The 15,205-nt window shown below is 38.7% G+C and overlaps 1 protein-coding gene across 1 annotated transcript; it reads right to left on the reverse strand.

Moving 5' to 3' along the window:
- Nucleotides 1-981: 981 nt before the first annotated feature.
- Nucleotides 982-12,463, reverse strand: SLC23A3 (solute carrier family 23 member 3). The gene is made up of 12 exons (XM_083375924.1): nt 12,329-12,463; nt 11,754-11,917; nt 9,194-9,294; nt 8,844-8,917; nt 7,153-7,334; nt 6,394-6,517; nt 5,902-6,049; nt 5,572-5,825; nt 4,557-4,662; nt 3,342-3,509; nt 2,485-2,580; nt 982-1,941 (listed from the first exon to the last, which is right to left on the reverse strand). The coding sequence occupies exons 1-12, from the start codon at nt 12,425-12,427 to the stop codon at nt 1,541-1,543; spliced, it is 1,917 nt and encodes a 638-aa protein (XP_083232050.1). The 5' UTR covers nt 12,428-12,463; the 3' UTR covers nt 982-1,540.
- Nucleotides 12,464-15,205: the final 2,742 nt, after the last annotated feature.

Raw genomic sequence — 15,205 nt, forward strand, 5'->3', positions numbered from 1 at the left:
GAAACTACCATTCCCACAATTCCCTCCTAATCTCCCAAGGCATGCTGGAAGTTGTAGTTAGATGGAAAGGGACGCCGCTCAGTCAATGTAGGTCGGGGGTGGGCAGTACTGTTTGTTGGTTTGTTTGTGTCTAAAAATTAGCGATGTGGAGGCAGGAGAAGATACTTCAAATATTATATTTCTGTACTTTGTTGGCTGTCCTGCTTTATAATGCTAACATACAGACTTCCTCCGCACGCGGTATGTGTGAGGTTAGTAAGAGGGAAGCAGAGAGAGGTGCCGGAAACAATCCTATTTTGCTGTGCCTTGAGTTTGTTTACTACCCGACTTCTCTGACTAAAAGTGGATGCGGTACATTCATCTGCTCGTTAAAAATAGGCACGAACATAGCTCCTGAATGCCTGTAGTAAAATAATACTAAAGCTCAGAACCAAAGAAGATGCAGCCTGCACTAGTCCAGCGGTCCAAAAAGAAAGCTGTACTTTAATCTTGAAACAAAAATGGAAACATTTTAACATTTATCTGCTAACTATAATTTGCTACTTGTTTAAAAGTGCGAAATAAAGCAGAACAAAAACAAAAAAATGATACCGGTAGCTACTGTCTGCCTCAACTTTACTATCTAAATCTAATGCAAATATTCTTTCTGATATTAATTCATAAACATGAGTGATTGACCAGATAAAGGGATCTTGATGAAAAACAGATCCTGATGTTAAAAGCCAAATGTTTGAAGCCATTAGAAATTGACCCCAAAATTAAACACTCACTATATTAATATACTGTAAAGTTTTCCTCTTCCCTGTTAACTTGTACAGCCACTTTTTGGATGGAAAATTCGGACAACTTCTAGATGACATTTAATAGTTGTTCATATTTTTGAAGTCCAGATCTGATAGTCTTATTGTTAATGATGCTATGTTTTGTGCTGTTATGTTTTCTATATTTTATGTATGTTAAAATATGTAAAATAAATCATTAATTACATTTTTATTGTAAAACCAGTATACATAATTGCAGTGTGTAGGACCTTCAGAATTATTGGATTCTGTGACAATCTCAGCCTAAGTCAGCAAAGATTATTGTAATGTAACCTGACAGCACTGGGAGGAATATCCCTTTTCTAGATACAGGGCAATCTGAGTGGTAATTTTTTTTCATTGAATAGTTAAAGATTCAGATACTTAAAGATGAAAGAAAAGTACAAATAAAATTCATCAAATTCATTATCCAATACAACCACTTTAATATAATTGGGCTCTGAATTCTGGTCTAGGTTTGCACACTGCCCACTTTAGTGTGGAGTAACTATTCACCCAAGCGGAAAAATAAAACTTATTAATGCGAGTTGCAGAGATGGAAACAAACAAGTCTCTTAGACAAAGAAATGCTAAAGGAAGGATTTTAAAATACATGCCTAACGAAGATTGTCACATTATTTTTGTCTCCAAGGTAGTCTGCAAACAAAATGTTTGAAATTTCAAAGTAATTTATATAGTCTTTGTAGAATATTTTTATAGGAAAAAGGATTCTTTTTAAATCAACAGAGAGGAATTATCTCATGAACCATTGGTCTACCATGCTTATGGTTCTCCAAATTCCCTTGCATAATTTTAAATTCCTTCTCTGTTTCCAGCTCTACTTCTGACTCCAGTTTCACCATTTCGCTTTTCAACAGTAGATCTGTGGTTTCTCCATCTAAATGGTGCAGTTCTTCCAGTGGATAATGATTCGTAGTCTCCTGTTTGCTTTCCTCAAGGGGACAGAGAAGACAGAAAGGAAACCCTTTACACCAGGATGGCGGCAAATGCCTTTGGGGGATTAATAGTAGTTTACATCTTTGTGCAGAATCCTCCTCCTTTCTGTGTTGAAGCAAGTTGCTTCCAGTTTCTAGATTTCGTGATGACAAAGGATTGAGTAGTCCACGTTCTTGCAGAGTACCTTGGAAAAAATGATCACATCAGTTCAAAATATCCATAAATATGTGTTGTGATTATGAGAAAATTTGATCTTTTGGTATTATGGCTCCACATCTTTTTCACTGTTGGTAAAATAATATAAACTGCATCTTTTGGCCCTCAAAGCAGTTTGCAGTGTTAAAACTGTCTAAGCCAGAAAGTGCTGTAATAAGCAAATAAAAGAAGTCCATAAGCAGCTAAGAATCAATTGTATTAAAATTTGGTAAAAAATTGTTTTGACCTGCTGCCTTTAATATCAACAACTCGCCAACATTTTCGGAGAGAATTTTTAAGAAGGGTGACTCAACTGAGAACAGTATATCTTACAATCTAGGCAAGTATACTTCTGTTTGAAGAATGCAACATCTCTAAAAAGCTTTGAGAAAACAACTTTCAGAATAACAATCAAAATACCAATTAGAAACGTAAAGTCAACAGTTATTCCACTAATCAATAAATCTACAAAGAATTTTTAGCAATATGACTAATCCAAAACTCATCAGAATAAGGAAATCTGTCTCCTCACCTGAAACTGTGTTTTCTAAGAAGAAGGATAGGAATCCAGTTATAAAAGAAGGCACCATCAACAAAGAAAGCAGAAAGAGGTCTAACGGGATATAGCCTGTAGAAAGAGCATCATTATTAATTTAACAATGTCATGTCCTGATGTCTTATACATAACATTTCCCGGGTTGATCTAACTAATTTAATCAACAAGCAAAGAATTAAAAATAGAAGTGGCAAAATAAAAAGGTATTTCTTTACTCACTTTTGTTCAAATAGAGCTTTTGCCTAGCAATTACATTAGAAAGGGAATTCCTAAACAGGAAAGTCTGAATAAAACCCTTATCTGCACATCTTCACACTTAGGAAGCTTCATATGGGAAAAATAACATCTTGAACAATTTATCTAAAATCATTCATTTCTGTTTCTTTTTAATTTCAATATAGCTTAATTCAGAGGCCTAGATCAAGGGACACTAAATTGTTTGAAGATTCTAACTTCTCTCATTATTATAACTTCAAAAAGAATTACTTGTAATTTAAAGACTTAGTTCACACGTGCCCAAAAATGTTAGCTTGGGAAAACAACATGTTTCAGTGAATAAATTACCATTAAAAGTGATTTTATTTTTTTCTTAATTCTAATTCACTTTCAGAATGTATTAACATAGCCAGAGTGTATATGTGCTCCCCAGATATTTTGATTATTTATAACTCTTATTAATCTCAGCCAGGATTAGAAATAGACATGCTGGCTGGGAATGAAACGAGTCATTAAAATAAAACATCTGGTTTTTAAAAAATCATTGCTTTTTTATTTGTCTTCTTATAGCTCTGAGCATGCAGAAATCCTCACCCCACTCCACCCCCAGCCAGTACCTGTGGTAAGGGATCCAGGTGCCCCACACAGCCACTTTGGAACCAGAAGTCCCATGAACATGGTGAATCCCACAATGAAGATATTCCTGCCCGAATCAATATCTGTGTATTGGAAGTAGGAGACACCAGTGCCCACAGCTATACTGTATGTTACGCAAAGCACTCCTCCTGAAGACAGCATTGGTGATCAAAGATCCCCCATGAATGAAAAAAGCAGAATTCAGTTGATGTTAGGATAGAATAGTAGAATAAAGAGTAATTTTAGACAACCATCTCCCAGTGCTACCAATCAACACGCATTCTGCAGCTTTTCCATCTTTTTCTGCTTAGCAGATTTTTTTTTGTGGTAGGAAAAAAAGGATGGAAAAATTCCAATGGCTGTTGCAAATAGTGTTACAAATGGAAATCAGTATTTATACCTCGGTTCCCATAACATCCCATAAATAAGGCACAGTGATTTTAAAAAATTGTCAGGAAGCACCCACAATCCCTGACATTTTCTGGGAATCTAGCACTGCTAAAAATGACCGTGCGGAGTCCCTGTCCACAGAAATAAAGTTCCAGAATTATCTGTTTTTTTTAATTTTAATTTAGGTGTAGCAACCAAACAGAACAGGTACAGACTCCAACTGATAGTTAAGACTGCAGAAACAACCATTGCAACCAGCCTGCCTTCTATGGAAGACCTGTATATTGTGAAGGTCAGAAGAAGGGCTGAGGAGATATCTACAGACCCCTTCATACCCTGGACACAAATTGTTTCAACTCCTCCCCTCAGGATGGTGCTACGGGGCATTGCAAGCCATAACAACTAGACACTGGGACAGATTTTTCCCTCGTGCCATCACTCTGCTGAACACCTAATTCTCCCAATGCTGTCTAATGTCTATGTGTATTTACCCACGTAGTATGACTGTAGCATTATTTATCTTTCTTATTATCTTTCTTACTCCCCCCTCTTATTGATATAACTATTATTGTTGTTATTATTATTATTATTGTGGTTATAATTATTCTGTTGCTTTGCATGTACACTGAGAGCTTCTGCACCAGAGACAAATGCCTTGTGTGTCTAATCACACCTGGCCAAATAAAGTCTTCAATTCAATTAAAAAAAGAGGCGGGACCAGTTTACCTCACTGATGTGAATAAGCAGATAGTGGACCAAGATACCTCAATCTATGCACAGGGAGATATACAGAAAACATTTATTACCATGAATTCCAAGAGGGATGGTGGTAAGAAATCCCATGAGACGGGGAGAGAGGCCCAACACTACGCATGCCAATGCACCAATCCACACTGAACGAAATGAGGTACTCTGAATATGGAAAACAGAATGAAAGCTCCTATTAAGTTGGCCACATGGACATTACCTCACAGATCTTTCTACACACCATTAAACTAAATTAAAGTTCAGAGTAAAATGGCTCCATTAAAGGAAGCAAACAGGAAAAAACCCTTCAGTTGCATGATAATCGCATTAGTTTGGAAACAGATTTTTGAGCACGTGTCATACTCTGTGGGAATCTTCACTTTGTACTTCTCCAGCATTTCCTACTCCCCCCAATATCTAAATGGGCCCAGATGTTCTTCCTCTTGGAGCTCAAATAGTGGAAATCCCATGATTACCTTAATTAATTGAAATCATGCTCCCCCTTATTATTGTGAAGTTAAAAACCAGAGAGAGATTCTATATTAAACTGAGTTGAATTCCCAAAGGAAAAATGGATTATAATTAGCATCATAATAATTTAATAAAATACAGTAATTCAATAAAGTAAGCAGTATGTACAGCTCAATGAACATGGCAAGCCCAAAGTGAAAGAAACCAAAAAGAATAAATTGTTATATGTCTATTCTTAGGAGAAAAATGTAAAGAGATAGAGTCATTATTTAGCTGAATGTTTATGTTCACATAAGATATTTAGCCATGGCTATTAAATATATTTCACTTGAGTGGGTTCACACAACACTTACCAAAGAACTGTGGCCTATAAATTGCAAACCTATAGAATCCTAAAACATTCTAAGTCACAAAAGATAAAATGTATTAAAGCTTAGCTTGTTGTATGAACCAAGCCACTATACCTCCATGTGCAAATGAAGCATATTGTAGGCTGTTCCTGAAACTGGGCTGATGTCCCCATTCTTTGAGGGCAGGTACCTACTGATTCCCATGTGAGATCTCTGCAATGAGCACTCCCATGACTCCAATCCATACTGGTACCTGAGTCAGGCTGCTGGCACAGGCGTTGGACATACTGGAGGCAGTTCCAGACATGCTTCCCAGCACAGCTGACAGGAGACTGCCAAGGCCCTCAGCACAGAGTCCTCTGTTACATGAATGCCGCAGGGGGGGTGGATTCTTTAGGGCTTTGCTGCACAGCAGGTAGCAGCCTATGGAGTTAATGCTTGCAGTAACCCCCATGGCAGCACCAATAGCAATTGCATGAGTGCTAAGCACTGGCCAGCCCTGCTCACCTGGAATAGAGAAAGGAATTGAAACCTGAAGATTAGCACAAGGGAAATGCAGAGTCTGGCTTGGCCACTCACTAACCTGGGTAGGGTATTTTGAGCCATGGGGACTGCAGAGTGCTGTTGCTGAAGTTAAGATGTTGTGTGGAAGGATGCAAATGGTCCCAAGGGATTGCAACAGGTCTAAGGATCCCACAGATAACCCAGATGCTAGAGAAGGGTAGCAGAACCTGCAGGAAACATAGAGTGAACATGAGAAGAAGAATCCCCAACAGAGAGGCTTCAGTTTTCTCTCCCTGTCTGGTAATTAGGTATGATCCACCCAACTTTAACAAAGCACCATCTGATGGGCCCTACCTGGAACCACTCTAGAAATTCAAGTAGTCCCAGTCCTGCTATCCCTTAAACGGGCCTTGTAGACCTAGTTGTTTCCCCACACCCGGGATTTGGAGAGGAGAGTGAAATATATTTTGTATTAGGGATGTTGATCTCCAGGGTGTCACCTCCTTTTTATCTGCTTTATTGTATTGCCATTTGCTTTATAACTTTTAACTAATAACTCTTGAATTGGTACCGAAAACATGTGCAGTGCTGGGCCACCAAATGTTATAGAAAGTCTCTTTGTTTGGCTCCACTGGCAGTGAGGCAGTCGGCAAGAAGCCAGGTGCTGGGATATCAAAACACACAGCAAGACAAGCCTGAAAAAGATGGTAGGGTAGGTGAGATTCTGTAATATACTGCCAAAGGAAAAGAGAATTCAGTCATAAACAGATCTGCCCATACAAGAGCCTTGTTCTCTTTGGTTGAAGTGAAAGACACAAACAGAAGCACCCTCACAAAATCTTTCCCTTTTGCACAAAGAGGATATCTGGGTATTAAGGTATGCATATTTAAAATGCCTATTGTGGTATTAGAACCAACACATTTAGAGAAATGCCAACTACACACACACACAAAAAGTCAAGAATATGGGATTTTGCACATCTTGCAACTTGCATTTAAAAGTAAATGTGTATACATAAGGCATATATTCAAAGTTTTTAATCCTCTAAAGTCAGCCATTCCCTCCACAAAGTTTTGTGGAATTCAAAATTTCATTGATGAAGACTTTAAAAAAATGAGAAAAACATTGTGTTTTAAAAACATCTGAATTTCAGTTTCAGCACTGAGAAGCCCTTAATGCTCTTAAAGTTTTCTGCTGAGAAAAGCAATCGATTGGAGTACTCTTGCCATTTCTCAGAGAACCTCTGCTTGCCAGATAATGGCTGAAAAAGTATCTGATATTTGGCTGGTCTTCTGAAAAGAGTTAGGGAAAGAATGTTGAAGAACCTACAGCACAGCGGCTATCCAGTTCTCAGAACAGAGAAGAGCAGCAGGCTTGTAAGCTGAAAGTCCAATAACAGAAAGGCTTGGAGCCAGGACCATGGGACCACAATGATGGGCAATCCATCCACAGGCTCCAGACACTCCAAACAGCATCTGTATTAGACCAGAGACTAGTACGGCACCAGAGAGCTGGGGGAAAAGAGAGGAAAAATGGTGAAAGCTATACTGTAGTAAAGCCGGAGCAATATAAATAATACAGCACCCCTTTCCAACTTCATCAGTCCAGAAGGGTGAACTTCAGCTCCCAAAACTCTCAGTAATGGTCATATTATCTGGTGATTTCTGGGAGTATGCCCAGATTGGGCAAGCAGAGTTAGAATGCTGGTTTAGGACTGAGGGAGGCCTAAGTTTAAATCTCCACTGACTCTGAACCTCGCTGAGTGGTTTTTGGCCAGTTACACTTATTCTGACCGATTTCACAGGAAGGTGTGGGCATGGGGGGGGAGGGGAATAACAATGGCTTCTCATGATTGCTGCTCCATCTTTCTACTCTCATGCAAACAAAATAGATTAACCTCGGGGTGGGGTGGGGGTGGAGCATGACATGAAAAGAGACGAAATAGTCTAGTTTGCATGATGTCTATCTCTTTCTCCAGCAGAATTGGCCCAGAGGTTAGGGCAGCTTTCCTAGATGACAAACTGAAGTGGATGCTGAGCAGTACTTATTAGCATTCTTAAGAAGTCTCTTTATAGTGATCCGGATTTGGGGTAAACAAAGTATAAAAAATGGAAAAATTTAAACAATTTATTATTTTATAATCTTTCATAGATCATGGATTATTTTATTTTATTTTATTTATTATTTTATTTTATTTTATTATTTTATTTTATTTTATTTTATTATTTTATTTTTTATTTTATTTTATTTTATTTTATTTTATTTTATTTATTTTATTTTATTTTATTTTATTTTATTTTATTTTATTTTATTGTATTTTATTGTATTTATTTTATTTTATTTTATTTTATTATTTTATTTTATTTATTTATTTTTATTTTATTATTTCTGCCCATCTCACCTACAGGGAACTCCAGATGGCTTATAACCAAATAAAAGCAACACCGTTAAACACTAAAACATGAAAATAATAGCTATTAACTTTAACATTGACTTAAATATTAACAAAAATGGCAAGGGAGGAAGCAAGATGCATATGGAGAGGAGGTGGGATCTTATTTCAGTTGATTAAGTGCCTCCAGTATGACGCCCCATCAGGGCCTTTGCCCAAGACTGGTTTTTTTGTTGCAAAAGGCTAACATAATGTTATAATTTAATAAATATTTAAAAGCAGTGCCATAAATATCTACACATCTTCTCCAAACATACAGGCTATTTGGATATTAATAAATTTCTATCTGCTAGCTTAACATCTGGTTTTTTTTTCCCAATATGTTGTTTGTAATCATTTGTCCTAGAACCTAGATTAAACCAAGCAGGCAACTGATGCGTACGTGATATTACCAAGCACTAAAAGCCCTGAAAGTATTATAAAATGTACTTCTGTTCACACAACAGAATTTTTCCCCTGTTCTCCTTCAATTCCCTCTTGAGCCCAACATGCTATTGTTTGGCACTCAGATATGAGTGCTATTTATCCTAGAGCCAGCCTTGCTCTCTGACAGATCAAACCTACCAACCTCATGGAACAATTGCTTCGGGTTTCTTCTGTTCTCACAGTCTAGCCCAGCACATATTTCAAGAGCCTCTGTGCCTGAATGAAAAAGAAGGATATGTACATTTGTACTGGGTAGTCAAAACAAAAATGATATTAGGGAAAGGGGGAACCCCCAGAATTCAGTATCTTGTGAAAGAAATCTATAGAATTCACTGGAGAAAATTTTTTAAATGACAGGATGGAAATCTAAGGGGGAAAAGAACAAAGTCTGAACCCAAGCAATAATTGAAAATATTAACTACAGCCCTCTGATGCCTTGTGCTTAATGATAAGTTTTTGGAGGAGTGGTGAGTGCAGTAGACCATAACTCACTGTTTTCTTTCAATGATGATTGATGAACAGGAGCCATCTGCTGGGTCAGTACCATGGCTGGGATAAGGAATTCAAAAGATGGAGCCTGCACCAGTGGCAATCTGCGGGGTTGACAAAGTCAATAAACACGGTAGAAGGACTGGTGGCAGCCTAAACAGGGGAGTTGTTATCCATATTCAAGTTAGCTTTCCAAAACCACAAAATGTCCCTTCTATATTCTGTCTAGAGTAGACTTCAAAAAACATAATATTATAAACAGGTAAAACAAGCTGGGGAGGGGGAGCTGACAGCTGTACCTAATATTTTTACCCTAACAGAGTCACAATAGACTCTGTGGGCAAGGAGGAAAAGTTGACTGGGAATGTCAAGCGTGTTGATGGGACTGTGATTTTCCAATGATTGGAGGGGGGTGTCTTTATCTGTCAAATGCTGTTGTTAAACCTCTTTCAGAAATGTTATACTTACAACTGCTTTAAAGAAGATCAGAACCCACTTTTTTGTATCTTTTTTCTTTCTTTTCTATTTTTTATTTTTTCCTTTCTTGCGCTTTTAGCTTTCTCTTTGATGTCTTTCTTTTTATTAGTTTGTGTTAGCTTTTATCTTCTTTTTTTAAAACTGTTGATACAGTTATCCCCCCCAAAAGTGTTGTGATTCAGGGTCAGCCTGTGGATTCGGCATTTGGGTCGGACAACTCAGAGGAGGAGGAGGGGGGTGTTGGAGAGGTTGCTGAGGGGGTTGGAGAGCTTGCTGATGAGAGCCCTCAGCCAGGCCCCTCCCACCTGGTCATGACGCAGACCCAGCTGTGTGAGCCTGACAGCGTGGATGAAGATGACCCACAGCTGGACCTGTTCAAGGACGCCCGATGCAGGAGGCAGTCAATCAGGAGTAAACAGAGGAAGGCAATGGGGCACCTCAGAAGGAGGCAGAGAGAAGCCACGCCCTGAACTGTATAAAAGGGGAATGCATGAGAGGGCTGGTTTGCTGAAGGCAACCGTTTGAATAGTTCCTGTTTCATAGTTCGTGTTTGCTCTCTTTGCTCTGTTTATGTTTTTATGTTAATAAATTTGGTAGGCTTAGTTCCAGCCTCTTGCCTTCTTGTAAAAGGGGTTGTCCCTGCCTTATCTGCAGGGCCGGTAGCAGGCTGGTACAGAACAAAAAGCGAGAAAGATATGCCTTTGTTTTATTGAACAATAGTCTCCCAGAATCACCTTCTGGGCACAGTCTGACAGGAGGGACCAGAACTACTGTAAAAAACATGCCTCCAAACTACCAGAGGTTGGAGCCATTCTATCAGATGTTCTAAAATATGCTATAGTTAATGGTAAAAGTAAAGGTAAAGGTTCCCCCGCACATGCGTGCTAGTCGTTTCCAACTCTAGGGGCCGGTGCTCATCTCCGTTTCAAAGCTGAAGAGCCAGCGCTTCTCCGAGGATGTCTCCGTGGTCATGTGGCCGGCATGACTAGATGCTAAAGGCGCACGGAACGCTGTTACCTTCCCACCGTAGTGGTCCCTATTTTTCTACTTGCATTTTTACGTGCTTTCGAACTGCTAGGTTGGCAGAAGCTGGGACGAGTAACAGGCGCTCAACTCTGTTACACGGCACTTGGGATTCGGCCCGCCAAACTGCCAACCTTCTGATCGACAAGCTCAGCATCCTAACCCACTGAGCCACCGCATCCCCCATAGTTAATGGTAGATGATACCAAAAGCTTCTAAGAGATCCAGAAGAACTAACAAGGCCAATCTTCCTCCTATCCCATATCTAATGTAGGTCATCCATCAAGACAGCAAAACAGTTTCAATAAAATATCCTGCCTGAAATTGACTGAAATGGAACCAGAAAATCAGTTATCATTCAGGTGTATCTGGAGCTTCAGATCAGTCTTGAACTGCTTCTTGATCAATCTTTTCCTGACATTGAATATTTGAGATAGGCTTACAATTGTCTCCCAGGCTATGAGAGATTTTCTTCAGCAAAAGTCTTATTTATGTAGTACAGAATACATCCAAACTGGACACGTTGATCATCTCTTTTAATCATGGGGCCAATATTATCCTGGTTGATGGGCAAAGAGTAAACATAGTGCTTGTCTTTCAGTTATTCACACATTCTGTCCCAGTCTTGGAAAGTCACAAATTTTAAAAATCCAGAACAATAGCACAAAGGATCACAATCTGAAAGGAATAGAATGCAGCAACCAGTCTACCCTTCTTTCTCTTCAGCCTCCCACTACATCTCCCCATGCCAAAAGCTCTGCCATTGTGGATTGCCTATTTTGTTTAGTCTGTTTATTTGTCAAACTATGGGAAACTTTCCTTCTAAGACAGTATTAAACACCTTCCTCCTCCAACTATATTCCAACAGCAACCTTTTGAAGTCCGGTAGTGACTAGCCCCAAATCACCCTGTGAGATTCCCTGGCTGATTCCTCAGTCTGAGGCTCCTTGTTCATTGTCCCACATTGTCACTGAACCACCTTGGCTTTCATCCATAACTGAATCAAATGGACCCTAGAGAAGATTGTGGGAATATGTAGGAGAAGGGATTAAAACCAGCTTACCTGGTACCCAGACTACACTGAATGGCTGTGGAGATGCCACAGGCAAACAGATTGTGTGCTAGAAGTCCATCCCAAGATGGAGTCTCCTTCAGTTGCTCCCTGGGCAGTATGGCAATGAAGAGAAAGTGAAACACGCAGAGAAAAGACACTTGGACCAGGAGATGCTAGAGAGAAGGAACAAAGGGCTAAAGTAGAGAACTTACCCACCCTTTACAAAGCTAGGTTCCTTGTTCAAAAGACAGCATAGTGTTGTCCAGAAGGCTTGTCTATCTACTTCTAGAGTTGCCAGCCAATATCTTCAATCAGACCTATGATTCCTGTCCCACCCCTAGAGTAACACATCAAAGTGTAGCTCATGAATTAATAATAATAATAATCAGTTAATAATTATAACACCCCATGTATTTTGCCCTACTAACATGACCCACAATGCATACCAGGATTAATGCTGGACAACCAACATGCTGAAATCACTTTCCAATTTATCAGAAACAATTTCTCACCTGCCACTACCCATTACAAGAAAGTCTGAATTCTTCTCCAGTGGATTATTACCTCCTAGTAACTCTACTCACCTGCAAAGCCAATAAGCAACTTATAGGCCAGGGAAGCCATTTGGACCCTATTTGAGCAAGGGACAGGATGTTTTGGGAAGCTCTGTTGGCTTTGCTCATGATGTGGATTTCTTTCTTTTCTTAATGTTGCACTCCTGTCTGGAAAGTGACTTAGCAACAGGATAGATTCTTTCCAGCTCCTCCTTCCTTTGGTTGTTCATTTTAACTGGCTATTTGGGTCTGAACTTCCACCTTTGGCCCTTCCAGGCCACAATTCTTCAATCCATTAGCTATTAACCTGGCTTGCCAAGTAACAGGCCTCCTGCATTGGGAGGGTAAAGACATGAATGAGCCGGGATGAAGGGAGAAGTGGAGAAAAGGAGAGAAGCATTTTTGGATATTTGCTCACTGTTCTAAAATAGGAACCATGTTAATGTATGCAGTTCATAAGTTAATGTGTTGTTCATTGTTGATTCATCATTTATGTTGAGCTAAAACTTAATGGAAGTAGAGAGAAAACGAGAAATCTCTGTGTTTACCTAATTGAGACTAACGGGCATTTTTGTGGACATTACCAATTTTCCTGGACTGGTAGTGCAGTAGGATTCAAGAAAGGAGCAAGAGCTGAGGATCTGATCTTCAGCCCGAATCAGAAACTCTAATTATTGAATCACAGCAGCCTTCAAATATATATTTCTTCCTTCAGCCCTGCAGTCTCCTTTCCACATTATTTAATATAATAAGCCTTGGTCTGATGTGATAGCTGCATTGCTATCATATGTACTTTTATCATATGTACATTTCACAAACTACTACTTGGGCTGCACTTCCTATTTATTTTCAGTATTCACATATAATACAGGATCTGTAGGGTATTTGTTTTACCAAACGTATTTTTAAAGACCAACATAAAATAAAACAAAGAAAAAGCCAGCATTAGAGAAAATGTTGGATTTGGCAATAGTATAGTTATCCATGCCTTAGTTACCGTACATTTCACTCTGACTACTGCAAGATATACTACATGAGATTATCTTTTATGTATACATAAAAGTTGCAAACGGTAGAAAATAGGGCATCTATACTGCTAACTGGTGTACAGGATCCTATGATGTCCATATTAAAAGATCCACACAATTTACCTATTCTTTTCCAAGTATTAAATTACATTAATTTGTTAACTTGTTGGAGTCCTGAGTGGTTGAGGGTCTGGGTCTCTGAGAAATCACCTCTCTCCTTACAAATCTGTCCAGATATCTGCAGATCCCCCTTTGGAAAATTCTTCCCATCCCTGGTATTTCAGTGGTCCCTTGAATTAACACCTGCAAGGATTTTCTTGTGCATTGCTTTCAAACATTCCTTAAAAAAATTATACTCTTCTTCCTCCTTCCCATCAAGCACGGTATACACCCATTGACAGGCTTTTATTGTTAATAATCTTAACTTGTATTATTTATTTGGTATTTAGTATTTTAGTTGTTATCTATGAATATTCATTAAGAAGGTGAATTGAAATTGAATAAATAAAACTTCTTGACAGATAAAAAGAACTAAGTAATATTCTAAATTGTGTCTAGTAAAGAAACCAGAGTAAACACTGCATTGTATTGTATAGCTCAGTACAAATATGGGCATCTGTAGCCAAATAGTGACTTGGAAAATGCAGTTTGTGTCAAATATTGGGATGCAAACATGACGGTGGTGTTTGCGTCATCATATGTAATTTTGACATCATTGCTGTTTGCTGTGAACCTTTTTAATAAAACGTGGGAGTACACTCTTCCTAGCCAATCAAAGTTCAGCTAGAACTATTCCTCCAACTAAAGAAATTTTAATTGAGTGGCAGGTAGTGCTCTGGTATCCAGTAGACCTTTAGATCTAAGTTGAGCAAGCTCTTGATTTATTGAATGGTGCGGACATGATACTATGTCCATACATGGAGAAATGCAGCCTTACTGTAGATATCCACCCATTTTGTCACCAGGCCTGGGAACATGAATGGAGACTTCATTGTGTTGTTTCTGCCATGGGCGGTTGGTTTTTTTTTAATGGGTTTTTATTAAATGGTAGATTTTTTTAAAAAAGTTGTAAGCTGCCCGGAGCCACCTATATGTTAGCTGAGAGGTTATATAAATTTGTTTAATAAATAATAAACATCAAGAGCTAACTAGAAATATGTTGATTTTGTTGTATTAGTATTTTCCCATTTTCACTAGCTTTTGGTTCATTTCCAGGTGCAATTGAAAGTGCTCATTTCCTGAAGCCTTGAAAGATCACCTACCCTCTATATTCTTGTATCATGGCGTTCTCTAGTTGCTTCTACAAAATGAGGTGTGGTGGATAGCTATTTAACAGAATGCCATTCCAGTGCTGGTATGTCATGCTCAAACAAGCTTGCACAACCGCTCAAGTTGATTCAAAATCCTGTCTTAGGACTTTGTTCTTTTCTGGCTACGACTCTACAGACATATGTTCTATATCACAAAGACAGCCCAGTCTTCAGAGGAGTGGTATAAATGTTCTAATATTCCCTCAAAATGCATTAGTGCAGTAAAAATTATACTGTAATGTTCTATTTTTGAATCTAGTTCAAATAATAATACACGGTTCTACCATCAGACAAATATGCCTCACTTGTGGCTTTATAGAAGATTCGTGTGTGTGTGTGTGTGTGCGCGCGCGTTTGTGTGTTTCAGTTTTGACCCTTGGTAGCTGCCTGGAGAAGTCCCTTCAGTTTTCTTACCAAATTTTAGAAGTGGTTTGCCACGGTCTCTTTCCTAGAGCTAAGAGAGAAAGAAAGTAACCCAAATTCTTCTAGGACTACATATGCAGGTTGAGAACTTGCAGAAGCATTTTTTGCATAATAATACATATCTGCATCCAGAATATTAGGGGAAT

This window comes from Vipera ursinii (assembly GCF_947247035.1).
Source record: "Vipera ursinii genome assembly, chromosome: 1".
Taxonomy (NCBI): Eukaryota; Metazoa; Chordata; class Lepidosauria; order Squamata; family Viperidae; genus Vipera; species Vipera ursinii.